The sequence below is a fragment of the Primulina tabacum genome, chromosome 8 (genome assembly GCF_025594145.1).
Source record: "Primulina tabacum isolate GXHZ01 chromosome 8, ASM2559414v2, whole genome shotgun sequence".
NCBI lineage: Eukaryota > Viridiplantae > Streptophyta > Magnoliopsida > Lamiales > Gesneriaceae > Primulina > Primulina tabacum.
In genome coordinates, this window is record NC_134557.1 from 2,287,366 (window position 1) to 2,312,541 (window position 25,176).

Sequence of the window (25,176 nt, forward strand, 5' to 3'; positions counted from 1 at the left end):
AATTGTAAAACTAATGAGAAGCTGAACTACAATTTTTAATTAAAAAAAGGGAATGACTAAAATACAATTCGAATAAGATGATGACACAAGTTATTATTAAAATCATTTTGAATTTATTTCAGATAAGCTCAGCTAACGAATTTCCAATTTCAACAAGTCAAAGCCGTGATGAAGAAAATAATCCTCCAATAAAATTATGGGCCTTCCATACATTATCATATATGATTATATGAGTGATTTTATTGTGGAATTAATAATATTTTTTGGATTCATCAAAAAGAGATATTTTATGAAATGAACAATATTATTGATATTTTGAGATGAAATTCTTTTTTCTATAAAAATATATTAACTTGAGCCATAATTTTATTGGAGGAATAATTTCTCCATCGTGCCTTTGACCTTATATATGATGTTCAGTTTTAATGGTATGTTTACTCACTGTGTATACTTCTGTGACTATTAATGAGGTGATATTAGATGTGATGAAGCATATCCAAATTAATTATAGATTTGATAGATGAATGTCACTTCAATGGTGAACACAGAGATGAATATGGTAGATGAAGAGCATATCAAAAATTATATTACTATTATTAAGTTTAAGCATAATAGAGACAGTTTTGGTGTTATAGTCTATTTGACTTTTTATTTGGTTTTTTTTAATTCATCATTTTAAAATTGCAATTTAGCATGTCTATCTTTTTTTATTTTATAATATGAAATTACACTTTAGTCCCTAAGTTCTGATTATCATTATGATATGACATTATTTAAATATAATTATTTTAAATTACATTATGACTCTTAATTACTTTTTATCATTATGATATTATTTCTTTCTGAATATAAATCAAATTAATTATAAAAAATATTGTACAAAAACGCAAAACCTATTTTGGTGTACTAGAACATAAAAAATATGGTCAACAGCCCCAAAAACGTTGAGAATTTTGTTAGCATATTTTCCTGGAAAGACGCTGAAAGTGCTCTCTCACTCCCACGATACCCCTTTGCTTGTGGGTTAATGAGATCATACCTATGTGGGCACTACCCTCACTTCAATTTCAACGGGTAAGATCTTGTCACGCATATAATTTCAAAAAAAAAGTGGGTCCTATTATGCATGGACAAATCTTGGCCATCCATCCTATCATGGGGGCAATGCCCACATGGATAGGATGAAATAAACCTTGCTTGTGTCACTTTCTGGTTTACCAGTCTACGACTCCACCCACTGTTTTCGTCACCCAATTTCATTGTTGTTTTTAGCTAAATAACCTCTTAATTTTCTCCAAAAATAAAACTAAATACATTTTTCGTCCATTGGGTTACATATTAGTAAATATAATGTTAAATTATTTCTCAATGTCGATTTTTATTTAAATAAATGAGTCATGCTTTAAATGGTAATGGGCTAAATATTGAAAACCAGATTTAAAGTAGATCCAACCCAATTTTGTTCAGCCCAAACCCAGTCACAGGTTACATGATAAAAACATCCATTAACAATTCATTTTAATTCCATTTTATAAATTTCCGATTGGTAAAACTCGTAAAAGACACCCTGTGAGAGTTAGTTGTGAAGCCTAGTCGTGTATAGGTTACTTGGGGGTTTTCATTTCTTTAGGTCAAATTACATTTTTAGATGTCAAAAGATTCTTATTTATTAGGGAAATGCAGATAATAGAGCACACGTTATTCGAAACTTGTCAAAAATTTAAACATAATTTTTATTACTTGATATACCAGAGAGGCGATAAAGCGGAAATGAAATATGGATTTCCCATTTATTTTTTCAAGATGAATCAATAGCTACAAAGGAAACATGTTGATCTTAATGAGAAAACTCCCTAAAAAATGAACTTCATCACCATATTCTTCAAATGCATATCATCTGCCTCTCTCTTTCAGTCCATATCTTGAGTTTCCTTTGGTTTCATCAACATCTGCAACTAACCGCTACTTCAACAAAAATCTACTAACGCTGTACGAATTATGCGCACCTAAAAGGGTTTTGTACATAGCCCCAATTCATCAAGCTTGAATACAAAAATGGCAAGCATGAGAACTTCTTGGGGATCGGATCGTTCGCCAAACAGAGAAGTGTTTTCTGCTAACACAATCATCTACTTGATATGTTGAGAACTGTTATTGTGTGGCAATTCCTTGTGACATAAACAATCTGGTAAAGGATTCACATAAAACGCCTCTTCTGAACGAAACCTGTCTGTGCCTTTCGTCCCGGGGATGGGCCCTTTTCTCTTTCTTGGGGATCCTTGCCTGAGAATCAAGAAATGGATGACTCAAAATCAAGTTTCAACTTCATCAAAATATCGAGCAACAAAAATTTCGGTGGTGGGTGCATCAGATTTTCATATACAAATTAAACTGCAAATGTTTCATCCAGAAAGGTGACGCCCTTCTGCATGAGAAACGAGTAAGAGAAAGCTGAGGGAGAACAAGAAAGAAAAGAACAAACAAATGAAAGAATATTTGAACATAAGGCTCAGAGACATGAAACAACTTGCTAACAGGATGTGCAGATGACCAAGTTACTATCATTTTACCTGTTGGAAACGAGATTTGATCAGATCAATCATGGACCGCTACACTTCCATGATAAAAATAAGCTAAGAAAAAATAAGAGGAAAAAGCAACTTTCTAGAATCAATCAAATGAAATTGATTGTGTATTCGCCATGAGTAGCATAAAGAATAAACAGAGATGCATGAGTTACTTGAAGCAAATTCCACATGAGATCCTCAGGAAAATTCGTTACTTCAAGATTAAATGTCTTAAACAAGGATTATGAAATATGAACAAATACGTTGTCACACTAGACTCACATAAGTAAAGCTAAATGAGGATGATCAATTGGTCAGAAGATCGCAAATAGGATCTTGATATGAGCTAGTTCAAATGAAACTGTTAATCATGCAAAACCATAGTAGCCAATACACATTACAAAAAATGAACCTCCCAAAAAATTTAACAAACTTAGCCACAAATTATTCACTCCTGTATCCAGACCATAATCACTTGGACACAAAAAAATATTATTTGTTTATACAAGAACAGACAAATTGAAATTCTTTGAAAAGGAGATTTGACTGTTGGCTTACCTTCTTTTGTGAATTTCAATAATTTGATTTGAGAGATTTTTGCTTTCTTTCATTGTCCCTCCCTCAATTTTGTCAAAAAAGCGTACTAGGGCTTTCCTAATGAATAATGAAACAGGAGAAAATATGCAATTCAAAAATTTGAAGTAAACTAATTGGTTAGCAATATACAACACCTTCACAAAAAAACTTTACCTGTCGGGCGAAATGGTTTTCCTATGTCCCAAAAAACGACGATGGCCCTCAACTGCCCTTGCCATGTTACCAGAGTATGTTGGAATGAAAATATCACTTTCGACAGACACAATATAGTCCAGAGCCGCCATTTGTGTTGCATGATGGATAAACGGTTCAAGTTCCTCAGCTGTCGCTAGCTTCTCCTGGGAAATCAACACAGAACATAAAACTGTGCTTAAGGAATGAACATCCAAAACCATAAAATAACATTTCTTCCTTGAGACAGGTGCATGATCGTTTTGGTGTTGGATGGCTTGGGTATACATGGTGTGGTGGCACTCTCAGGCCGCAGGGAGGCTTTTTATAAGACAGCGCTACTTAGGAATAAAAACTTTTTTTAAAAAAAGTGGGACCAAAACTCAATGTCAAAAGATAACCACTAAATTAGGAAGGGTCTGAAAAATTTTGCTTCACATGAAGTTCTACACAGACAATTGGAATAGAATAATCTTTGATGGCACAAACCATACATCTGCCTTCGAATATTTCAGCAAATACTTATTCTATCTCTACATCATTTCTAGCACTTTGTTTCAATATAAACCACATGAAATAGTGATTCAGCATTAATAGTCTAGTGAACTAAATTTCTTGATGAGCTAGCATATAATAATACCTCTCGAATCCAGCTTCTGGATATAAATAGCCAGATATAAATTATAATAAATCAACTTTCCAGTTTGCAATCTATATCTATATAAATATATGGATTGAATTGTGATTTTACTCTATTGTCCTCGTTAATTAGTTGTCATCATTAAATTTGTATCATTTTTTTCCTCATCTTTAATTGGTTATCCTTGTATTTATTTAATTGACTCTTTCACTCATTTTCATGCATGTACACTTTCTCTTTCACTCATTTTTATATATACATATTTGACCACCTCATTTTTATCATCAAATTGTTGCACAACAGTAAATAATTGTTAAACTTCTCAACTTCTTTTTCACTAAAAAAAAACATTTACAGTGACATATGTTATAGTACTTATAGTTATTTGTATTCTGAAATTTACAAACACAATCATACTCACGTATTTTACCATCAAATTAATCGTTCTCTGAGAAGTGCTTGATGGGCTTGTTTTGGTTATCCTTGTATTTATTTAATTGACTCTTTCACTCATTTTCATGCATGTACACTTTCTCTTTCACTCACTTTTATATATACATATTTGATCATCTCATTTTTATCATCAAATTGTTGCACAACAGTAAATAATTGTTAAACATCTCAACTTCTTTTTCACTAAAAAAAAAACATTTCCAGTGACATATGTTATAGTACCTATAGTTATTTGTATTCTGAAATTTACAAACACAATCATACTCACGTATTTTACCATCGAATTAATCTTCTGTGAGAAGTGCTTGATGGGCTTGTTTTAATATTCTGGTTCAATTCTTTGGTGGAATATTGATATGATAGATTCATGTTTCATTTCACAATGCTTATATTATGTTTTCTACATGTTTGATCGATTATGATCACTTGGAAGTTGGAAGCAGTATGCATTTTGACTCTGTATACCATACTTCGTTGATTTTTTTCAGCGACAATTTATTAAAAAAACTTTTTGTTAGTTGATGAAAATGACAATTTAAAAATTAGAATAGTAGTTTGATTTCTGAAGTTGAAAACTTACATACACATACGATATTAAAGTTGTGTTTTAAAAATAGATATATTCTGTTCGTATGATTTTTATCATTCGAACAATCTACTCTAGAAACGATGTCATCTTCATTAATTGAAATTTTACAGCGATGATTTATTATTGTATCTTTTTATGTAAAACTGCATAACACAAATTATCACAAATTTTATTTTATTCTTTTAATAGTTCTTTAAAAATTCGCGAATTATATATACACTCCACAATAATTACATAAAAAATGGAAAAAAACAATAATTAGTTTATTTAATCAATTTGATTAAAATACTACTTTCAACCAGTTTTTCATAAAAAAACATTCAATTATAATTTGATAATTAACGTTTCTACAAGAAAATATCAACTAAATCAGATCGACCAAATTATTTTTCCCTCTACAAATTTGATGTTCAAACTAATTTATAATATTTTTATTTAACATAGAGTACGATCATTTAAAATTATCTTATATTACCATTTTTTGTCTCATAAACGTTGAACCACTGTTAAAAAATTAATAATTGATTCTTCATTTAATTATTTTACATATAAATTAATTTATATATGAAGCACAAAAAGTGATAAAAAAATTTAAAATTTTTAGTTAGCAAAAACATTTCTATGTGAAAAATATTTTAGGTGCAACATATTTATTTTTTGTTTTCATTATAAAAATCAGATACGACATAGTTCAAAATGTATCAGCAAATAACTGATTTTGATATAGGGATGTTAACTTTTAATGTGACTCGAAAAAACCATAAATCCAAACTAAAAAATTTGAAAAGAAATTGAATCAAAATGAGATGCAAATCATTTTTTTATTCGCAAATAAATATTAAAAATAAAGGTTATATTGTTCAAGTAAGGATATATTTGTCAAAACTAAACCAACAAAATAATAAAATTTAATTAGATAATAAATAATTTCATTTTATTTTGTAATATTATATATTTCATATAAAAATAATTAGCCTTTATATTTCTTTTTTGTTTTTGATAATTATTATATTTCATATTTCTAAGTTTTACTATAACTAATAAATATATATATATATATATATATATATATATATACCTCAAAACTATGTAAAAACATAATTCCACCATCATAGTAATAAAAAAATATTATTTCTCAGCATAGGCTCATTTCTTTAACTTTGAAAAAAAATTAAAACAGACATATATAAGTTTACTTTTGCCTCAAGTTTAATATTCATACTCACGTATTTTACCATCAAATTAATCTTGCTTACTTTTTTTTTTTTTTTGCAAAAAACAGGGTACAATGATTAATGGATTGATTTTCTCAAATGTCAATGAATATTTTCGCAAGTTATTGGAAACCAATAAGTTGTATACAATATACAACTCTCTTATCAAATGCATAGACTCCAGATATTCAAATGTCAACCCCAAATTTGAGCTGAATTTACAAAAAAAAATACCATAGTTTCATAGCTACCTCGGATGCTAAAGATGCCACACCTAACATTTAAATTCAAGGGATTTGACGAACTCGCCAATATCATGAATGCAAAAGAAGTTCTGCGTAAGTTCCCTTATCTTTAATAAATAATTTTTCCAACTGAAAATAGAAGTCATATTTCTCAGTATGTTGTAAAACAAACTTTCTTTCTTCATTTCCTAAATGTTTTTTTTTAGCAAAAATGACTAATGTGTGGTGTAAATCGAAAAAATGAAACAGATGCACAACATTTACAAACTACGCCTACAACTGCAATGATTCTTAACCCACTATGTGACATCACCAAAAAAATACAAACATGGTACATATTTCTGAATTTCTAACTCTTCGTATTTTTGAGTTATACATTTCATTGTATAAATTGTATAAACTTACTTATTTATTCACAAAAATTATTCTAGCATGACAGCTTTCTTTTTAAATATATAAAATGATGTTAGAAACTAGATAAAAACACTGGAAATTTTGTTTATTATAATATATGAATGATTAAAGACTATTATTTATAATAAATTTGTAGTTGGATACAGACCAAAAACAAGACAAGTTAAAAGAACTTTGAGTTACGAAGACACTCATAGACGCCAAACAAGTGACATTAGATGATGTAACAAAAAACCAAGCTATGTAGACGGATGTACTGCATTTACTATTTATGAATCTTAATAGTTTTAATTACTAAAATGATACAAAACAAAAACCAGATAATTTGCCCATGCTAAATATTAAAAGTTTTAACAACTAACATTCAAACTAAACCAAGATTCGAAATGCTTCTTATTTTTACATAGAACAACTACATTTGATACGGAGCAAGATAAAGGAAATCGAAAACAAAGCTACTCCATGGTATGAAACATGTGATCATTGTTTCCAAGCTGCTACAAAAACAAACAACAAAGCAAGTTGTGCCAATTGCATCAACTATCCAATTAAGATCATTCCAAGGTAATAAAAAATACCAATACCCAACCCAAGTTTTAGATCACAGTAAAAAAAAAAGAGATGATCACTACTTTACTTCTTTATGTTGCAGGTATAGAATAACAATCACAATTGAAGATGGGAATGAGGCGGTAAGAATAACATTATTTGGAAAAGTTGCGGCATCTTTTGTTGGATGTTCTATTGAAGATTTCATTCAAATTCATGACCAGGTATAAAAAAAACAAACAAATGATTTTATATCTACATAAATAAAATATTTAGATTTTCAATCTAACAATAAAAATTTGCAATGCAAAATTTACCAAATAACCCATATAAAGATTTGCTAATTAAGTCAACCAAGCTCCACACATTCTTGTTCAAGTTGGATAATTCAGTAGAAATACGTGATGGAGTGTTAAAGATTGTGGGAAAAAGCTATTGAGATACATGACAATTATCCAACAACAAATGTCAATATCAGGAAACGGAGATCTCGGAAGATTATCAAGCAAACTAAACAAAGCAATGTACCGCAAAAGGTAGAAAAGTCAAATGAATTAAGCATCAACAGAAACATAAAGATCCATGAAGATGAAATAGAGATTCGAGATGATGAACCAATTGACGCCTACAAAAAAAGAGCTAAGAAGATAAAAATCGATGGGTACAAAAAGATTTCAGGGGGTCTTCAAATCAAAGACAAGAAAATGTCATGATTTTATTTGTTACCAAATAATTATTTATTAATCTATTAATAGTTATTCTTATTGCAAAAATAATTCCAACATATTTAAATAAGATTATTATATACAAATTATCTCTATTTCTCTACGTGCAACGCACGTGCATTTATCTAGTTAAGAAAATATACCCATGACAAAGTCCCAAAGTTGCCTAGACTGTAAGGACTACTATTAAAAGGAAAAATACTATTCTAAAGTAGTGATAGTGAACTGATGCTAGTTACTAAAAACTCCAACTCAAAAGTAAAAAATTAATCCTAATAAGAGAATTATGGACATTTAATGATGCAGTCCCTGATCTTGAGCGAAGAAAAAGGCTGTGCATTGACAAGGGACACCTGTTAAGGTTCAAGCTCGCTATAGTCCCACATTTTATTTTGACTTCCAATAACAACAATAGCTTCTCTTTCAAAAATGGACAAATGATATCCCACAAGGCCTTTGTTGGCAGAGCTCATGGACCTATTCATAACCTAAAGACAATAATAACAGATAAACAAATATCTCCAACTCGTAAGACTCAAACCTTGTTCATTAATTTGGGATAGCGAGTCTGCAGAGAAGCCATATGTGAATCACCCCCATATATTTCTCCAGCCGCAACATAGATGGGAGTGTTCAATGGGTATCCAAGAGAAGTAAGGAAAATGCCAACTTCCTTAGGAGTCAGAGGACAATAGCCTTTGGCCCTTTGTTCTGCAGGATCAATATCTTTTACTTTCCACCATGTGGTATTTTCTCTACAAAGGATACAGAAAAGAGAATATATAGGTGACAAAAGTTGGCATATCGACAATATGTCATCTCTACAAGGTACAGATTATCTACCTGATTCTCTTGAGTTCCTCAACTTCTTCGGGGGACAAACCATGGGTGCAGCCACTGAAGGCAAGCATGTCCTTTTCAAACCGTAGGTGTAATGCTATATAGTGACCATAGGACCTCATACGATCCACCAGCAACTACAGACAAAAAAACTACTATGACAAACTACAATAGGGGACAGTAAAAAAGGTTATACTTCATAATTTGGACTTAGATCAGCGATGGTTTTTTTTATTACCTTTCCCATGGTTTCAATGGGAGGTGCAAAACGAAGGGATTGATAACAAGCACGACATCTCAACTTCTGAATGTCTGGAGGGAGGTTATTATTTGCCAATCGAGAATCGGACTTAGCGGCTCTAATAACCTTGAAAATTTTCCATGATAACTTCAGTATTCATCATGGAAAGTAGTAAAATTTTGTTCCAAGAATATACCTGATGTTCTTCCCACAGGCTTGATATCTCATTCACATAATAATCTATACCAGACCAGCTTCTGAAATGCTTAACTACCATAGATGCACTTGCCAATTCCTTGGGGAGCTTTCTAACAATTTTGACATCATCAACCAAAGAATTGATGAATAGTTCTTCATCGAAGACATCAGAGAAGCTGCTGCAATTTTAATCAAGCAGAATCACCCAAAAAGAGCTTCTTCAGACAAGTACACATAGGACTGAAGTGCAAAAGTTAGTCGGTACCTAGAATCTTGCCAAAGTGATCGCTTATCTAATTCAGGAATCACGAGAGTAGCATCTATCAGATGCGCAACAGCGACCATATCACATATCTGCAAGGATGAATCAAATCCCATACTGGCACACAGGTCGCTCACGAATTAAAGTAATGCATATGACTCAATACTCAAAATTCTCATAAATGACCTAACTGCTTTTGTGCTTTCTTTTAACTTTTAATGAGTTGCATAAGCAAATTAAATATCAAGCGTGAAAAATAAAAGACGCAACACCATTCTACATTTTCCCAGTGTAGTTTCTTTACTTCAAAAGAATCAAGATTGGCATGTAAGAATGGGGTAAGCATCGTTATTTTCAATTTTTTGTGCAAATATTTAATGGAGACATAATAAAGAATAAACTTCAGGAATAAGGAAAAAAGTTGGTAAGAAATAGAAAAGAACAGTAAACGTCAACATAAGCTGAGGATATAAAGAGAGAAAGAGTGTGCAAGAGGTACAAACCCCTGCTCTCATTTGATTAAGGCCGCCATTTGCATGCACCAAGAGGTAACCTCGAGATTCTAGGGGACCTGAAGATTAAGTGATCATACAGAACATAAGTAACCAGTAGAAAACTGAATGGAAAAATTGATTGTTTGTGAAGCACATTACTTGTGTAGGATGTACTACGTTCAGTACAAGGTACATAGTCTCTGTTAGGTGGCTGCTTCCACAACTTTTCCGAAACCAAGATTCCACTAGCAGCTTCCCTCTGTCAAATCTAAATCAGTGAAAACATGACAGATAGATGAAATACCAGTTTTCATGAACGAATGCCCACCTGCACACCATGATACTGAATTACAAATGGCACTCACATGTATTACACGCACAACAATGAGATACAGTTGAGGAAACATCTATCTTTGTACTTTTTCGCGAGACAACAAAAAGGACAGGTAAAAGAATAATAAACTACATTCAAGAAAAAGACAAACCTCACGGGGAATGATGGAATTTTTCAACTGCGGTGGGGCAAGCTCCTGCGTCCAGCTTCGCTCCCTCCTCAAGTTTTGGAACCCGTTTTCATGCTGCTACAAAAATAAAAAATTGCCCTAGATCAATAGCCAACAAACCGACAACAAATCGCCATTCTAATTTTCTCTTTTTTGAAAAAAAAAAGAAAAGAAAAACATCAAAGACAAAATCTTTTTTACTGATCCTCATTTAGCGCTGTAAATTAAATTCCCTATCAAAACCTTAAATGCTCAGCGATTCTGAGAAAACCAACGAATGCACCTCCAAATAAATACAAGGCAAAATCCAGAAAGACATGATCCAAAAAAAGTCAAAATGACGACAAATAAGACCAAGCACTTGCATGACCGACATAAACACCAGTCAAAAGCAAAAGCAAAAGCAAAAGCTACAATCAAGTAAGCCTAAGAGAGTACTTAAAAGGGAATTGAGGAATTAACCTTGGGGAGCTTGTGCGAAGTGTGAGCAGGCAATCTTGCGACGTGTGCTGAGAGGAGTGCCATCAGGGCAATAATGCCTATGGCGCACATTAGCAACCGCCGCAGCACCAACAGAGTCCGCCACCTCCTCTTGGCCGGCAGCACAATCACCATTCCTCGACGGAAAACAGCGGCAAAAGTCGAACGGGTGAAATAATCAGTGAGTGGTAGGTTTTTCAATGGGAGCTAGAAGTTGATGGTCGCTCATACCGCAATGCTTTCAGATCATTATTGTTATTGTTTTTATGTCTCATTAATTATTATCACATTATTCAGGTGCACGCAACTATGCGGGGGTTTGGGTGCTCCGCTTATGCGCTTATACAGTTGTTTTTTAAAATAAATAAATAATAAAATAATATACATAAAAGTGATGCTTTTCCATAATTTGGACACAATTTTGAAATGTGAAATTTAAGTCTCATATTTCTGTTTTCCATCATATAATATTGGATTTCGAAACTACTTGTTTTCGATTTTATTTTAGACTAACTTATTATAATAATTAATTTATAAAAAAAAAACACTTGATTGTTAAAAAAACATCCATTTTTTTTTACAATACACTCAAAAAATTAAATTTTATAAATAATATATTTTCTATAGTTTCTCTGCTATATATTATTGTGTGTACTATAAAAAAAAGTACAGTCTTGTCATTAATTAATTTATTTGTATTTATGAAAATAAAATACGCCAATAAATCATGTTGTGGGATCATATGATAACAAATAAATAAATTATTTTATTGATAAGAAAGGTAAATTTCCAACTACCATAAAGTAGTGCAATATAGATAAATTAATTATGAAAAGCGATTAACAAAACTTTATTATTAATAATATTATATTATTAAAAAGCATGCACCATGAAAATAAGTAAATAATTCTTATATAAATAGTGTTATAACTTTTGGCAAAAACTTGTCCGAGACGATTTCACGGTTCGTATTTTGTGAGACAGATCTTTTATTTGGATCATCCATGAAAAAATATTACTTTTTATGCCAAGAGTATTACTTTTTATTGTAAATATCGATATAATTGATCCGTCTCACAGATAAAGATTAGTGAGACTAACCTACTCTGTAACTTTTAATATATTATCACAGATATTAGACCTAATGGATAAAGTATCGGAATGTATACCGGAGGAATTTTTACAATGAATTAATTGTCCCCTAAATCGCAGATTGCGAGTAAATGCTTAAGCCGATGTTTTATTTTCCCCCTCTGATGCGAAAATGAAACTGGTGAACAATTTTTACTATGAAACAGTACTTGAAACAATTGAACCAGAGATATGAGAATTGATGGAAGAAATTTCTCCAATTATCACATCAAGTGAAGACTCGCCATTGAGTATAGATGTGTGAGTAACCCCAGGAAGCTTGATCACCTTTAGGACCTGGTTTTTCGAGCTCGTCCACGCCCGTTGCAACGCCAACAAGCTAACCATATTAACCGTTCCATCGCCATCTCCATACTGAATATCGGGGCCCTTGTCAAAGCCATGATCCCCATAAAGCAACGTCTCTGGCGTCCTCACCTCGCTGCCGGTGATGCATGTGACCGGCACCAAGGGGGCGGTTAAGTTCTCAACCAAAGGCAAAACCCGTGTTTTATAAGGTTGGACTCCTTCAGGAAACCCAATATCTCGAAGAAAATGCGGGATATCAAGCACGGTGTATGAAGAGTTTGGCGTGATTACAAGTGGTTTAGTATCGTTAAACACCTTGGGAGAGGGCATGAGCCACAAGTTATTAGCAGAACTTCTCTGCTGTTCCCTTACTACCAGTGGATCAACCAAAGGCACCCCAAATGTATTTCCAGAGGCAAAAGTGACCATTTCATCCACGGTGCCACCCCACGGTGCCGACAGTGCAATGAAGTGTTTGATGTACCTTTGGCGCCAATAATTCGAGTTCCGGTTGAGAAAGTGGAGAACAAAGAGGCCTCCTAAGCTATGTGATACCAGAATTACCGGCTTTCCTCCATTGGAATGGCTACTCGATTCGACGAGGTTCTTAAGGTCTTCCAGGAACTTTGAACCAACTTTTGAGGGATGCCCTTCTGCAGCTAATGCATAACGAAAATCGTAAGGTGCACCAAACAGATTTTTCCCACTCGCATAGCCTGCTTGTTCTAAAAATTTGACGAGGGGCTCCATGTATGATGTAGCGTGCCTGAAAAACAAAGCATTCGAGCAAATACTTCAACAAGAAAGTTGGAAGAGATATCTCCTTCCCATGTGGCAGCCAATTAGTTTGATTCAAAACCATTGTAAAAATAATCCCAAAAATATGTGCCTTTCGACTTTATCCACTCTACTATATTGCACAACCTTAAAATGAATTCAACTACCATAGCCAACAATGGAGCAAGAAACACAGAATCTTAATCGATTTTGCAACAATGCATTAATACAACTCATTGAGTCGTCTACATCAATTAATGTCGCAACATCCGTTCACAAAGTATTCTGCAGTTTTGATGACTTCTATGCATTAGCTACATTGAAAAAGGCTATACAGACGGAAATGGAGGATTTGATGGCTTCTTTTGGAGGATTTGATGGCCTCCTCTGTCAGGATTTGAAATCTAAATAATTCCAACAATAAAACAAAACAAGCCTCCACAATAGTGGTACCAGATAACGTATGGATTTCCACGACCATAATAATTTATCTAGCCACCATTCAAGGATCATTTACCTAACAACTAGAGCCAAGTCCATGGAAACCTGAACTCGAGTCGAAATCATGCTCGCAAAGAGCTTCCAGCCCATTCGATATAATTCTAGTTTGAGCTCAGATATGAAATCAAAAGAAACGTACTAAACATGCAATCCACTCTGACATAGAGAAATGTCGCAACACGTATACATACTTAAGTTACGCAAAAACAGCATACTTGAGGTGAGGATCGAGATAAAGAAGGGATTGCGTGGAGCCAAAATCAGAGACTCTAGTCTCCACACCAGGAGCATTGTGATAATCATCCGCATCCGGGTCATAATATATCATCATTCTTCTATTGTAACACTTAGCGAAAGGTTTCAAAAGAACACTGGGATCGAACCAAATCCTGAACCATCCATCGCAGTCCTTCTTCAGAGGGAAGAATCTGTTGCAAAACAAACCCGAAGGCTTGTACTCTGCGGTCAATCTTGCTTCCAACTGGTTGCCGCCACTGCCGGGTATCAAAATGACTGGATGCAGGTTGTCTTTAGCTGCAAATGCAGATGTGACTGTGGCCATTGATAGATATAAGATAAATTCCAAGCGGAGAAGAAGACAACCCTTCATTATTTACAGAGTGATAACTGTTATGCTCGTTGAGTGGCGATGGAAAATAGAGAGTTCTTGGGTATTCCAAGTTTGTGGCAAAGAAGTATACACGTATAATAATGGGTTCTACATGTTTTCTTTCTTCGATCCATATTGGAGCACGACTTGGATGAATTATTTGGTGGGTAATAGACAGGGACGTTAAAGGAATTTTTTGGTGGAGATTAATTTTTTTAAAAAAACTAATTAAGCATTTAGAAAATTTAAAATATAAATATAGTGTTTTTCACATCACCACCCCCTACTGATTACTACGAGAAGAACTTGAGAGGCGGCGGCACCCATCCCTTCCCTGCCCTAGCTCCGTCTTTGGCCCTGGAGCATGGAGTAGCATTGACTTAACCATAAAACTAGTAGTACATGATCAATACATAAATGATGTAATCGACTGAATTATTTTTGTTGATATTATTCATTTAATTAAATAAATCAAAAGTTAATATTATTTTTCTATGGCAAAATAAGATATTTGATCAATTTCATATGTAAAAGTTTAAATAAATTAAAGTTTATCTACCATAATATAACTAGGATTTAAAAATAGGTAAAACATTGTGTGAGATGATCTTACATGTCGTATTTTATAAGACGGATCTCTTATTTGGGTCATCCATGAAAAAGTATCACTTTTTATGCTAAGAGTATTATTTTTTATTGTTAATATCGATAGGGTTGACGCGTTTCACAGATAAAGATTCGTGAGACCATCTCTACTTTTAAAAATAATATTGAAACTTACCATTATATAAGATCAAGCTTTATCGAGGTAATATTTGCAACATCTCAAAAAAAAATTCACATATAAAATTTAGAGTAAGGCTCCGTTTGGTACTATGGATTGTCGTTGGATTACGATATTAGTCAAACGTTTGGTTGGTTTTTAAGAGCACCAGTAATATCCATGGGCCCGGGAATGGAGCACTGTAGAAACGTGAAAAAGCAAGAGAAGAGTCCCAAACTGAAGATGGTATTGACAGTCCTATTTTGCACAGTAGAAGAGACATGTTGTTTCATTTCCAAAACTACCCTTTCGCCCTATTTTTAAACATGATTTCTCTTTTCTCCATTTGTGTTCTTTTGTTGCAATTGGCCGCCGTCGTTGGTCGACGAGGTTCGTAAGTTCACTTCGTCGTTGCAAGTTCTCTCCGAAATCTTTACAAGTATCAGGTAAAATATAAATTCAGGAAATTTTTTTTTTTCTTTGCACAACTGTTTGTCTTGGTACAAATTAGTTATCTTTCGAACCTTTGTGGAAAGAAAATGTTGCTTTGCTTTCCACATATGTTTTTTTCTTACAAAGTAATTAGCTTTCGACCATTATTGAAAGAAAATGTTGGTCGCTCATTTTTTGTGGAAGTTCGTTTGTAACTATGGAATTCCGTCACCAACATTTTAAGTTTAATCCAACATTTCATGCTTCAATCGTGCATTCAAAGTCTTCTGTGACAAGATGGACATCAAACGTAGAAACCTTCTACTGGTTGTAATCGTACAACAACTGGTGTTTAGAAATTTATTGATGTTGTGTCTTGTAATCCGATCGCGTGCGAATGTGGTTGCCCATCGACGTCGTGCCACTCGTAACAGACTTGTTTCGTACAGCATGACACAAAGAATCAATTCTCAATTTAGGCATTTGAATATGATTATTGATGCTGGTGATGTTCAATGTGTCTTGAACTTGAGAATGAACCGTAATGCCTATGGAAGGTTGTGCTATCTTTTAATGCACTTAGGAGGACTAACAGATTCTTGGTATGTCCGCATCCAAGAGAAGGTTGCAATGTTTTTGTCAATATTGGCACACCATAAAAAAAATCGGGTAACCAGTCACGACTACATGCGTAGTGGACAGACAGTCAGCGCACATTTTCATGAAGTTATGCGTGCATTGTTGAAGTTGTATACCTTACTTCTTATGAAGCCTACACCTGTTGATGGGAACTGTGACAGCGATCCTTGGAAATGGTTTGAGGTATTATTTTGTTGAAATATTGTTTTGTTTTTTTCTGTTGTCGCTTGAATGTCTTCGCCTTAAACAAGTTATTGGTTAACAATTACTAACCTCGTTTCATAAGTGTTAAAGGGTTGTCTAGGTGCGTTGGATGGCACTCATATCGGCGTACACGTTCCAGCCAGAGACAAAGCCAAATATAGAAGCAGAAAATGAATAATTTCGGTTAACTTGTTGGGGGGTTTGTGATCGAAATATGAACTTTATTTACGCTCTTACTGGATGGGAGGGATCTGCCGCTGATGCAAGAGTTTTAAGAGATGCATTGACTCGGGATGATGCATTCAAGGTTCCAAGAGGTTATGTGTGAATAACTTTTACGTGTACTTGCATATTTTTCTGTACGTATGTCAAAATTTACCATAATGAGAATTTTATGGTGATAATGATTTTTTGAGACAATCATTGTGCAGGTTGTTATTATCTTTGTGACAATGGATACGCTAATGCGGAAGGTTTCTTGACTCCATACAGACGAGTAAGATATCATAGGGATGCTTGGGGCAATCGTGCATCCGCACCACAAGATCACAAGGAGTTATTCAATTGGAGGCATTCACAAGCAAGAAACATTATTGAAAGAGCATTTGGTTTGTTGAAAAAGAGATGGGCTATCCTTCGAAGTCCTTCGTTTTACCCCTTGCATGTCCAAAACCAAATAATTCTTGCTTGCATTCTACTACATAATTTCATCCGTAATCAAATGCCCGACGATCCTTTAGATGAATATGATGAAGAAGTTGGCAGTCCCATTCATGATACACAAAATGAGTACATAAGCAGTTTTGAGTCGTCCAACGATTGGGTTAATTGGCGAGATCAGTGCGCAATGTCCATGTGGAACAACTACAATTAACATTTTGTTGATGTATTAAGTGCTTGTCGACAGTTTCACATCTTTATATTGTTTATGTTGATGTCGTTGTTGTTTTCATATGAACTAGTGTAATTGATGAAAATTATTTCGTAGCTCATTGTTTGTGCAACTGAAATACTTGAATGTTACGGTCTCGGCTCTCGTTTTCAGCATTTTTACTTTTTTTCTGAATATTAATACATGCACTTACAATGTTGATTTCATGACAGAAAAAGTCAACTCAGATTTCCTGTAGTCATGGATAGTATAGCGACTTCTGGTAGCGGTAGTGCGAGGTGCAAGAAAGCGGACAAGACACGGCGAAGTTGGAGTGGTCGGGAAGAAGATGTGCTAATACAGTCGCTGAAAGAAGTTATGACAAAGGGGTGGAAAAGTGAGAATGGTTTTAAAGCGGGTTACTTGACGTTGTTGGAGAATGCAATGCATACCGCAATACCAGGAACAAATATACGTGGTAATCCTCATATTAATTCAAAAATACATGTGTGGAAGAAAACATATAGTACGTTGGTGACGTTGTTATCCAAGAGTGGAGTCGGTTGGAATGACACTGACAAGACGATCGATGCTACAGACGAGACTTGGGAATCAATTGTGAAGGTATGTATTGTATAGTATTCTGACCTTGAATTTCACAAGTCCACTGATCACTCATTCGCTTGATCCTTCATACAGCATGACCCAAGTTTTAGACCAATGCGGCATAAGCAGTGGATGCATTTCAATGATTGGGCTGAAATCTTCGGAAACGATCGAGCTACTGGGGAGCATTCAAAGAATTTTGAGAATGCGTTACAGCAAGTTCTTAAACTTGATGAAGAACTTCCCAACATAGAGTTCATTGGAGAGACACGTACATTTAACCCTTTCGATGTTGCTGATGATTCCATATCTGAAACTGCATACGCCAACGTCTAAGACAAATGCAGGTACGTCTTCTAAAAGCAAAAAAAGGAAGCACCCGAGCTTGCATGATGAATCAATAGTCGAAGCAATCAACAACCTCGCTCACATAACCAAAGACACGATGACACAATTGATCAAGGAAATTAACACGGAGGACAAAATCTCGGATGTCCAAGACACGGTTTTGGATGCATTGCAGGGTCTTACCGACCTTTCAGAAGATGAACAAGTTGCTGCGGCTAAGTTTTTATTCAACAACCACAACGACTTGGCACTATTCAAAAGACTTGGCGACCGTGGAAGGATGTGCTTGGTTAGGAGGTTGTTGTGTGGTGACTAATGATTACAATTATATGTGTGTTTTTGAAATATGTATTCTGAAATCGTAATGTACCACAACTTAGTTCTTTGTAGTGGTTCAGGAAAGGGACGTTGTGATTTTGGCTTTTGCGTATGTACTTTCCTTTTTTGAGAACAAAAAGTGACTGAATTACAACTAATTTTCAATCTATGTTATATGCTATATTTTCTTACATACACTACTGCAAATCCAATGTCTTTTATTACTTACCCTTGTGCACTTCCAAATAGATCCTAGTATTTGCCTACAACTGACTTCGTTTAACAAATTCTAACATTCCCAAGTGTCCTCTCCAGATTAAGTGTAATACACTGGAACGAACTCTCCTTCACTACTGTGATTTGAGTAAATAAAACTGACAGTTGATTTTTTGGACGGCTACGACTTTAAAGATTTGTTGTACAGCAGAAACACAACTCAATTATCATTGCAATTGTTCATTTACATAAACCAACACTGCCCATAGTAAAGCCATTCACATTTCTGCACCATACGCATCACTTGTATGTACATGAACATCCAACACCCACTACACATAATGTTTGCATACATGACAACCGAGTAGACACTTGTACATACATTTAACCAAAATACATATTAGATCAGCATACTGTTAATTACTCGGTGCAAACAAAACAAAGGTGGTTCCACAAAAGGAGATAATACTGTGACAAATACTTTAGGCGTTGGAGTCATCTGATGAAAGGTCCACAACATCAATCTTCTTAGATTTTGAGTCGTTTGATTTGTTGTAGTTATCCTTCGACTCGATGTTCACTCCAACCTTCGAATTCACAGCTTCTTTCGTTTCTGCAGCATGACACTGATGGACTTGCTCGTCGAAAGAAGATGTGTGACACAACTTCTGCTTCTTCCTACCGTTTTGATAAACCACTCCTACTTTGTCAGCAGTTACCAACTTCAGTTCACTACCACCAACTTGATGTTCGCTGTATATAAATTTTTCATCATCAGAAATGAGATCAATGATAGGTACCTTGTACTTGCTGCTTACATTTTCCTCGGAGCCATGTTCACAACGTAAAGCCATTATGGACCACCTAATGAAAGACCGTATGCTGTTGAGTTCATTAGGAGTAACATAGTAAGCATGCTTTATACGAACAGAAAAAGAAGTTAATGATCTTATTTCTCAACTACTTGCATTCAATATGCTGCATGTCCTAGATATTGTAATCATGCAAATCCTTAGTAGGTCAACACCTACCACATATATTGCACCGAATAATGCACTCCCAAAAAAAATAATCAATAACAATAAAAGCAATAAACGTACATTAACTTCCTAATTCAGCCACATAATTAACTTTTTGGTACATGAGTACATAAGTAAACAACACACTTTTGTCAACCTAATTTGATAAGTAAACAGATGACTTACCACAAAAATACTAAGTGAAGCACATAGTTTGCTGAATTGTGGACCTGATATTAAGAGATAACCAATAGTAAATCCTTTACCCAACTTATTCGACTTGCACAGAAGCGTCAAAATTTTTAATTTGAATGTAGGAGAAACGAAAACCAGCTTGTGATACCTGTGTCCGAGTACTTTGTGTCATACTATGATTTGTGTTTCTTCTACATTCAGCTACGAAGGTGCAGTAGGCAACAAATTCACATATATTTTACTGTGAAGTTTTGGTGAAGACAGGGCAATTGAAGACTACAATTAACATTGAAACAAGAACTTATAACATACGAACGAAGCTTTAGTCCTCATAAATATCTATGGCCTAGAATTAATTTCCAAATCCTCCAATAACTTTCCTATATCCTCAGACAACTTCTCCATTTTCATTCCTATTTTCGATTCTCAACACCTAAATCTGATAATTCTTTCAGTAGATCGACTAATTTGTTACTTTGTTTTTTCCTCACACCACTTTGTTCACCTTTATTACAGGTGGAGCTACTGGACGCATTCAAATTTGGAACCTCAACCGGTTGTTTGACTGAGCAATTGAAGGCTTCCTCGACAGCTTCTCTACTTTCGTAAGCTTTGTAACAAGCACCAGGAAAACGATTAACTTGGGCATTGGCCTCAGGCCATCTGTCGTACACTCCAACCTTCCTTCCCACAAACACGACGTACGTTTTGGTCTGCATTTACGAGAATAAATACAACAATTTTCGAACGAAATATGTATGTACAAAATGCTTTACTCAGATTAATAAAGTATTCATGGAGTTACGAAAGTTAACAAGTTAGGCATTCCTACAACAAATAATATTATTCATAACATTAACGTGGATGCAGAAAGAAAGGAATTGAAAGAAAGCATAAATTCACCATCTAAGATAGGTTCACAACGACTGCATCCTTGGTGCCTCAAATTTCTCCTTGAAAACAACCTTCTATGGTGTACAACGCAAATCAACGTTCCACAAAGGAGAAAATTTCTGTTGTACAAAACAGAAAGGTATCCAAAATAATGAACCGAAATGAGAACTACATGATTTAATGTTCTTCTTCACATGTAGAACAGATCGAAAACATAAAAAATTACAATTTTTACATGTCATTAATCTGTAACCCATCACCTTAACTTCCTTTCGCGGATCTACTTCCGTAGTAGATAATATGTGTGAGGTAACAGAAGCCACACCGTCGAGTGAGAGATTAGTGGGTAGATCTGTGAATGGGGGAAAAAAATAGAAGCGTGATATCCACAGTGGTAGGGGTAAAATTGGACAATTAATTATTATACTACTACTTATCCTGACAAAATAAATAGAACCAAACATAAATGCGGTTTGAAGACTAGTACTAAATGTCCATGTACTACACTTTATTATCCCTTGTATTATCTTTCAATTATTAATCTCATCCTACGTATCAAACGGTGCGTAAGTATATTGTTAGATAATTTCGTGAGTTTATAACGATGAGATTGATTAATAATATTTTTAACATAAAAATAATATTTTTTTATGAGTTATCTCGAGTCAAAAAACGATATCACGACATCGACCTATAAAACCGTGTTATGTGAATTTTTTTTTAAAGATTTAAATATAAAAGCTGGAGAACCCAAATCAATCTGTTGAAGCGCTATAGTTTCCATGGTTATTCTGAGAATGGCGTGATTAGTAACAGGCCCCTTAATTTAAAAATAAAAAATAAAAATACTTTATAAAATGATTTATTTACTTGTAAAGTATGTGTGCACTTTGATGATGGAACCCATTTGCTTTGGGTTAGGGATGGGGAGAGCGGTTGTCTTCAATCATGCTGATTGATCCGAGTTGAAGCAGACGCTGCCGCCTACTCACTGAGTGATGAGTGGAAGCTGGGAACAGAGTAATCTATGTGAAATGTTGGAAGATAAAGGGCAGACGACACCGGATCTGTCTATTCAAATGACGCCCAGCCCAGATCAAGTTCTTGAAATCGTACTGGAAAACGTACTCTGCTTCTTGACCTCTAGGCATGATCGCAACGCCGCGTCCCTCGTCTGCAAATCTTGGTACCGTGCCGAGGCTCTTACCAGATCCGAGCTATTCATCGGAAACTGCTACTCAGTTTCACCACAACGAGTCACTCAGCGTTTCAGGCAGGTTAAGTCGATGAGCATAAAAGGGAAGCCTAGATTCTCTGACTTCAGTTTGTTGCCGCGGAACTGGGGTGCGTATTTTGCTCCTTGGCTGGTTTCGATGGTCGATGTTTACCGTGGGCTTGAGAGGGTGTACTTGAAGCGCATGTGCGTTACGGATGATGATCTCGCGTTTTTGGCTCATTATTTCCCTACCCTGAAAGACATCGTTTTGGTTTGTTGTGAAGGTTTTGGAACTAGTGGGCTTGCGTTTGTTGCCAGTGAGTGCAGGTCAGTGGGTTCGTAATTTAGATCTGATGGGGATCGTGATAATTTTTTCTTAGAAATTATCGTCTAGTTAAAAAGATTCAGTATTTTGGTTGTTTACTGAAGATGTATGATTTTTGCACTAATTTTGTTAGTTTCAATTTAAGTCAAGTCCGTTTTATGACTCTTATAGAACTTCTTTCTTGTGTGAGAAAAGTGACGAAATTTCCTTTTGTCCCTCCCAGGAACATCAGGGTTCTTGATCTTATTGATTGTGATGTTTCGGACGATGAAGAGGATTGGATTTCATGTTTTCCTGATTACCCAACGAGTCTTGAGTCTTTGACTTTTGACTGTGTTGCATCTCCCATTAACTTTGAGGCATTGGAACGTCTAGTAATCAGATCACCTTCATTGAGGAAACTTAGCTTAAATGAATATATTACCATAGGACAGCTTTATAGCTTGATGGTTCGAGCTCCGCAGCTGACCCATCTTGGAACAGGCTCCTTTAGCCCCTTGGAGATTGTTGCCCATGGTGAACAAGAACCAGATTATGCATCTGCCTTTGCTGCTTGTAAATCACTCGTCTGTTTATCCGGTTTCAAGGAAATTGTTCCTGATTATCTCACTGCCCTGAATCCCGTTTGTGCTAACCTAGTTACTTTAAACTTTAGCTATGCAAACATCAATGCAGAACAACTGAAGTCGGTTATACATTGTTGCGTCAAACTCAAATCACTTTGGGTATGTGGCTTCTTTCCTGGCATGTCAACTGCCAATCTGAGATTATTTTCAATTTGTTAAAATTATATTTATGTTCCCGCAGGTGCTTGATTCAGTTACTGATGAAGGGCTTCAGGCTGTTGCTGCAACGTGCAAGGACCTCCTAGAAATTCGGGTTTTCCCAACTGACGGAGCGGAGGATGCAGATGGCCCCGTGACTGAAGTTGGTCTCCTGGCCATTTCGGTAGGTTGTAGGAAATTGCAGTCTGTCTTATATTTTTGCCAGCGAATGACCAATGCAGCCGTAATTGCCATGTCAAATAACTGTCCCGATCTTGAGGTATTCCGTCTGTGCATAATTGGAATTCATAGACCCGACCCCATCACCGGCGAGGCAATGGACGAAGGTTTTGGAGCCATTGTCAAGAATTGTAAAAAACTCACCCGGCTTGCTGTATCTGGTCTGTTGACTGACAAAGCATTCAATTATATTGGACGGTATGGGAAATTATTGCGAACATTGTCTGTTGCTTTTGCCGGGAACAGCGACCTGGGTCTAAGATCTGTGCTGGAGGGGTGTCCTGTGTTGCAGAAACTTGAAATTAGGGATAGTCCGTTTGGAGATCTAGCGTTACATGCTGGATTGCATCATTTTTACAACATGAGATTCTTGTGGATGTCATCTTGTAAAGTAACACAAAAAGCTTGTGAGCAAATTGCCCGGCAATTACCCCGCCTAGTACTGGAAGTGATTAGTAGGGACGAGGATAAGGTGGAGACGAGTGAGTACGTGGAGACACTGTACATGTATCGATCTCTTGAAGGGCCTAGGGCTGATGCGCCGGGGTTTGTGCGTATTTTGTGACACCTGCATTATAAAGACATATAAAGTTGAAATTGTCCTTGAGTGCAGCAATAATGTTTGATTGATGAGGATTAATCCAGAGTACAATTTACTGCTGATTAAGCCCTCAAATTCGAAAGGGTGGCCTACCTGCTGTGTCAGATTGGTAAAGTTCAAAAACGCAGCATAGCTATTGACAAGGTCTGCAACTATCAGAAGTTTACTTATCTATCTTTTTACCACATCTCTTATGGTATGGTGGGACACCATAATCTGGTGGAGTTGAGAGAAGCAATTGGAGAAGAGTGATTGATGTAATGATTCTTCTAAAATTGATCAACATGACTTGTAGAGTTTGCGTCCATTCATTAGGGGATTTGATCCTTACTTTTTTTCATTTGTTTCAAGACTAAAGCCATTGTTATATTCAGATGTGTTCTTTATTATTAGATATAAAATAAGGCAATAAAATGTACAATATGTATATATGAATGTGAGTGCCTTCTATGATCATGTCTTACTTTTTTCTTCCTTTCAATATCAGTTCAGGAGTCCTGTGTGTTGATATGATGGGTAAAAATCTCTGCAATCCAATGTTTTATATATTGAACTGTAAATTGTGTTGTGTGATTCCCTCCGACACTAATCAAAACTTGATGAAGTGCAAGTATTTTCAACCTATATGGTTTGGAGGCAAAGAATAAACTACAACGTAAATCAATAGTTGGGGTATGGAGCATCTACCATTCCTTGGTTGAGTCAAGTATATAATATTCTCCCCTTCGACAAGTGAAGCACTCTTTATATTTACGTTGTACAGCCGATGCAGCCCATGAATCCCATGCCTTGCAATGGAGTTGTCCCTTCCAACCAGACCGCTTGAGAATAATGGACGGTTAGTGCCAGGATTGTAGAGAGGTTGTGCTTCATGCATGTTAAAAAATGTGATTCTCATGATCGCAATTTGCCACATTTTTGTCGAGGTCAGGTTCTGAATCCAAGTAGATTACAATGGCATAGCCGCTTTTAATTACATGAAAATTTTACATTTTTGGATATAGGGTAAAATTCG

The 25,176-nt window shown here is 35.2% G+C and overlaps 6 protein-coding genes and 1 long non-coding RNA gene across 11 annotated transcripts; 4 read left to right on the forward strand and 3 right to left on the reverse strand.

Moving 5' to 3' along the window:
* Window positions 1–1,762: 1,762 nt before the first annotated feature.
* Window positions 1,763–11,443, reverse strand: LOC142552859 (O-fucosyltransferase 7-like). 3 transcript variants are annotated; one of them, XM_075662736.1, is made up of 12 exons: window positions 11,165–11,443; window positions 10,685–10,780; window positions 10,359–10,458; window positions 10,209–10,276; window positions 9,709–9,797; window positions 9,442–9,619; window positions 9,243–9,371; window positions 9,008–9,141; window positions 8,706–8,919; window positions 3,318–3,502; window positions 3,126–3,221; window positions 1,763–2,283 (listed from the first exon to the last, which is right to left on the reverse strand). In XM_075662736.1, exons 1-12 carry the CDS (start codon window positions 11,315–11,317, stop codon window positions 2,130–2,132), a joined length of 1,596 nt encoding a protein of 531 aa, XP_075518851.1. In that variant the 5' UTR covers window positions 11,318–11,443; the 3' UTR covers window positions 1,763–2,129. The 3 variants fall into 3 exon arrangements, with proteins under 3 accessions (XP_075518851.1, XP_075518850.1, XP_075518849.1); XM_075662735.1 differs by having other exon boundaries at window positions 9,442–9,622; window positions 10,685–10,777; window positions 11,165–11,442; XM_075662734.1 differs by having other exon boundaries at window positions 9,442–9,622; window positions 11,165–11,442.
* Window positions 11,444–12,303: 860 nt separating this feature from the next.
* Window positions 12,304–14,629, reverse strand: LOC142552861 (lecithin-cholesterol acyltransferase-like 1). The gene is made up of 2 exons (XM_075662737.1): window positions 14,116–14,629; window positions 12,304–13,388 (listed from the first exon to the last, which is right to left on the reverse strand). The coding sequence occupies exons 1-2, from the start codon at window positions 14,508–14,510 to the stop codon at window positions 12,470–12,472; spliced, it is 1,314 nt and encodes a 437-aa protein (XP_075518852.1). The 5' UTR covers window positions 14,511–14,629; the 3' UTR covers window positions 12,304–12,469.
* A 1,012-nt stretch (window positions 14,630–15,641) lies between these two features.
* Window positions 15,642–18,709, forward strand: LOC142554396 (uncharacterized). Of its 2 annotated transcripts, XM_075665068.1 has the most exons (4): window positions 15,642–16,527; window positions 16,639–16,865; window positions 16,980–18,043; window positions 18,119–18,709. In XM_075665068.1, the coding sequence occupies exons 3-4, from the start codon at window positions 17,681–17,683 to the stop codon at window positions 18,359–18,361; spliced, it is 606 nt and encodes a 201-aa protein (XP_075521183.1). In that variant the 5' UTR covers window positions 15,642–16,527; window positions 16,639–16,865; window positions 16,980–17,680; the 3' UTR covers window positions 18,362–18,709. The 2 variants fall into 2 exon arrangements, with proteins under 2 accessions (XP_075521183.1, XP_075521184.1); XM_075665069.1 differs by lacking the exon at window positions 15,642–16,527 and having other exon boundaries at window positions 16,578–16,865.
* On the forward strand, window positions 16,195–16,722 carry LOC142554284 (uncharacterized). The gene is made up of 2 exons (XM_075664968.1): window positions 16,195–16,527; window positions 16,639–16,722. The coding sequence occupies exons 1-2, from the start codon at window positions 16,195–16,197 to the stop codon at window positions 16,720–16,722; spliced, it is 417 nt and encodes a 138-aa protein (XP_075521083.1).
* On the forward strand, window positions 16,763–17,422 carry LOC142554285 (uncharacterized). Its single transcript, XM_075664969.1, has 2 exons — window positions 16,763–16,865; window positions 16,980–17,422. The coding sequence occupies exons 1-2, from the start codon at window positions 16,763–16,765 to the stop codon at window positions 17,420–17,422; spliced, it is 546 nt and encodes a 181-aa protein (XP_075521084.1).
* A 475-nt stretch (window positions 18,710–19,184) lies between the features above and the next one.
* On the reverse strand, window positions 19,185–21,457 carry LOC142554397 (uncharacterized). Of its 2 annotated transcripts, XR_012822186.1 has the most exons (4): window positions 21,276–21,457; window positions 21,025–21,134; window positions 20,113–20,834; window positions 19,185–19,660 (listed from the first exon to the last, which is right to left on the reverse strand). It is a non-coding gene; the product is annotated as an uncharacterized LOC142554397 (long non-coding RNA). The 2 variants fall into 2 exon arrangements; XR_012822185.1 differs by having other exon boundaries at window positions 19,185–20,834; window positions 21,276–21,453.
* A 354-nt stretch (window positions 21,458–21,811) lies between these two features.
* On the forward strand, window positions 21,812–24,611 carry LOC142552862 (transport inhibitor response 1-like protein). Its single transcript, XM_075662739.1, has 3 exons — window positions 21,812–22,558; window positions 22,780–23,281; window positions 23,364–24,611. Exons 1-3 carry the CDS (start codon window positions 22,014–22,016, stop codon window positions 24,123–24,125), a joined length of 1,809 nt encoding a protein of 602 aa, XP_075518854.1. The 5' UTR covers window positions 21,812–22,013; the 3' UTR covers window positions 24,126–24,611.
* The last annotated feature ends 565 nt before the right edge of the window (window positions 24,612–25,176 follow it).

What these genes read in the sequence shown, in the direction of transcription:
- LOC142554284 (XM_075664968.1), top strand. Translation starts at nt 16,195, where the DNA reads ATGATTATTGATGCTGGTGATGTTCAATGTGTCTTGAACTTGAGAATG. An exon ending in ATCCTTGGAAATGGTTTGAG is followed by an intron (nt 16,528 to 16,638) that starts GTATTATTTTGT and finishes TAAGTGTTAAAG; the next exon opens with GGTTGTCTAGGTGCGTTGGA.
- LOC142552861 (XM_075662737.1), bottom strand. Translation starts at nt 14,510, where the DNA reads ATGAAGGGTTGTCTTCTTCTCCGCTTGGAATTTATCTTATATCTATCA. An exon ending in TATCTCGATCCTCACCTCAA is followed by an intron (nt 13,389 to 14,115) that starts GTATGCTGTTTT and finishes TTTGTTTTTCAG; the next exon opens with GCACGCTACATCATACATGG.
- LOC142552859 (XM_075662734.1), bottom strand. Translation starts at nt 11,317, where the DNA reads ATGGTGATTGTGCTGCCGGCCAAGAGGAGGTGGCGGACTCTGTTGGTG. An exon ending in CCATTGAAACCATGGGAAAG is followed by an intron (nt 9,142 to 9,242) that starts GTAATAAAAAAA and finishes TTTTGTCTGTAG; the next exon opens with TTGCTGGTGGATCGTATGAG. An exon ending in AAAACCATTTCGCCCGACAG is followed by an intron (nt 3,222 to 3,317) that starts GTAAAGTTTTTT and finishes ATTATTCATTAG; the next exon opens with GAAAGCCCTAGTACGCTTTT.
- LOC142552862 (XM_075662739.1), top strand. Translation starts at nt 22,014, where the DNA reads ATGAGTGGAAGCTGGGAACAGAGTAATCTATGTGAAATGTTGGAAGAT. An exon ending in TTTGTTGCCAGTGAGTGCAG is followed by an intron (nt 22,559 to 22,779) that starts GTCAGTGGGTTC and finishes TGTCCCTCCCAG; the next exon opens with GAACATCAGGGTTCTTGATC. An exon ending in TCAAACTCAAATCACTTTGG is followed by an intron (nt 23,282 to 23,363) that starts GTATGTGGCTTC and finishes ATGTTCCCGCAG; the next exon opens with GTGCTTGATTCAGTTACTGA.
- LOC142554396 (XM_075665068.1), top strand. Translation starts at nt 17,681, where the DNA reads ATGGATAGTATAGCGACTTCTGGTAGCGGTAGTGCGAGGTGCAAGAAA. An exon ending in CTTGGGAATCAATTGTGAAG is followed by an intron (nt 18,044 to 18,118) that starts GTATGTATTGTA and finishes TCCTTCATACAG; the next exon opens with CATGACCCAAGTTTTAGACC.
- LOC142554285 (XM_075664969.1), top strand. Translation starts at nt 16,763, where the DNA reads ATGAACTTTATTTACGCTCTTACTGGATGGGAGGGATCTGCCGCTGAT. An exon ending in TGCATTCAAGGTTCCAAGAG is followed by an intron (nt 16,866 to 16,979) that starts GTTATGTGTGAA and finishes ATCATTGTGCAG; the next exon opens with GTTGTTATTATCTTTGTGAC.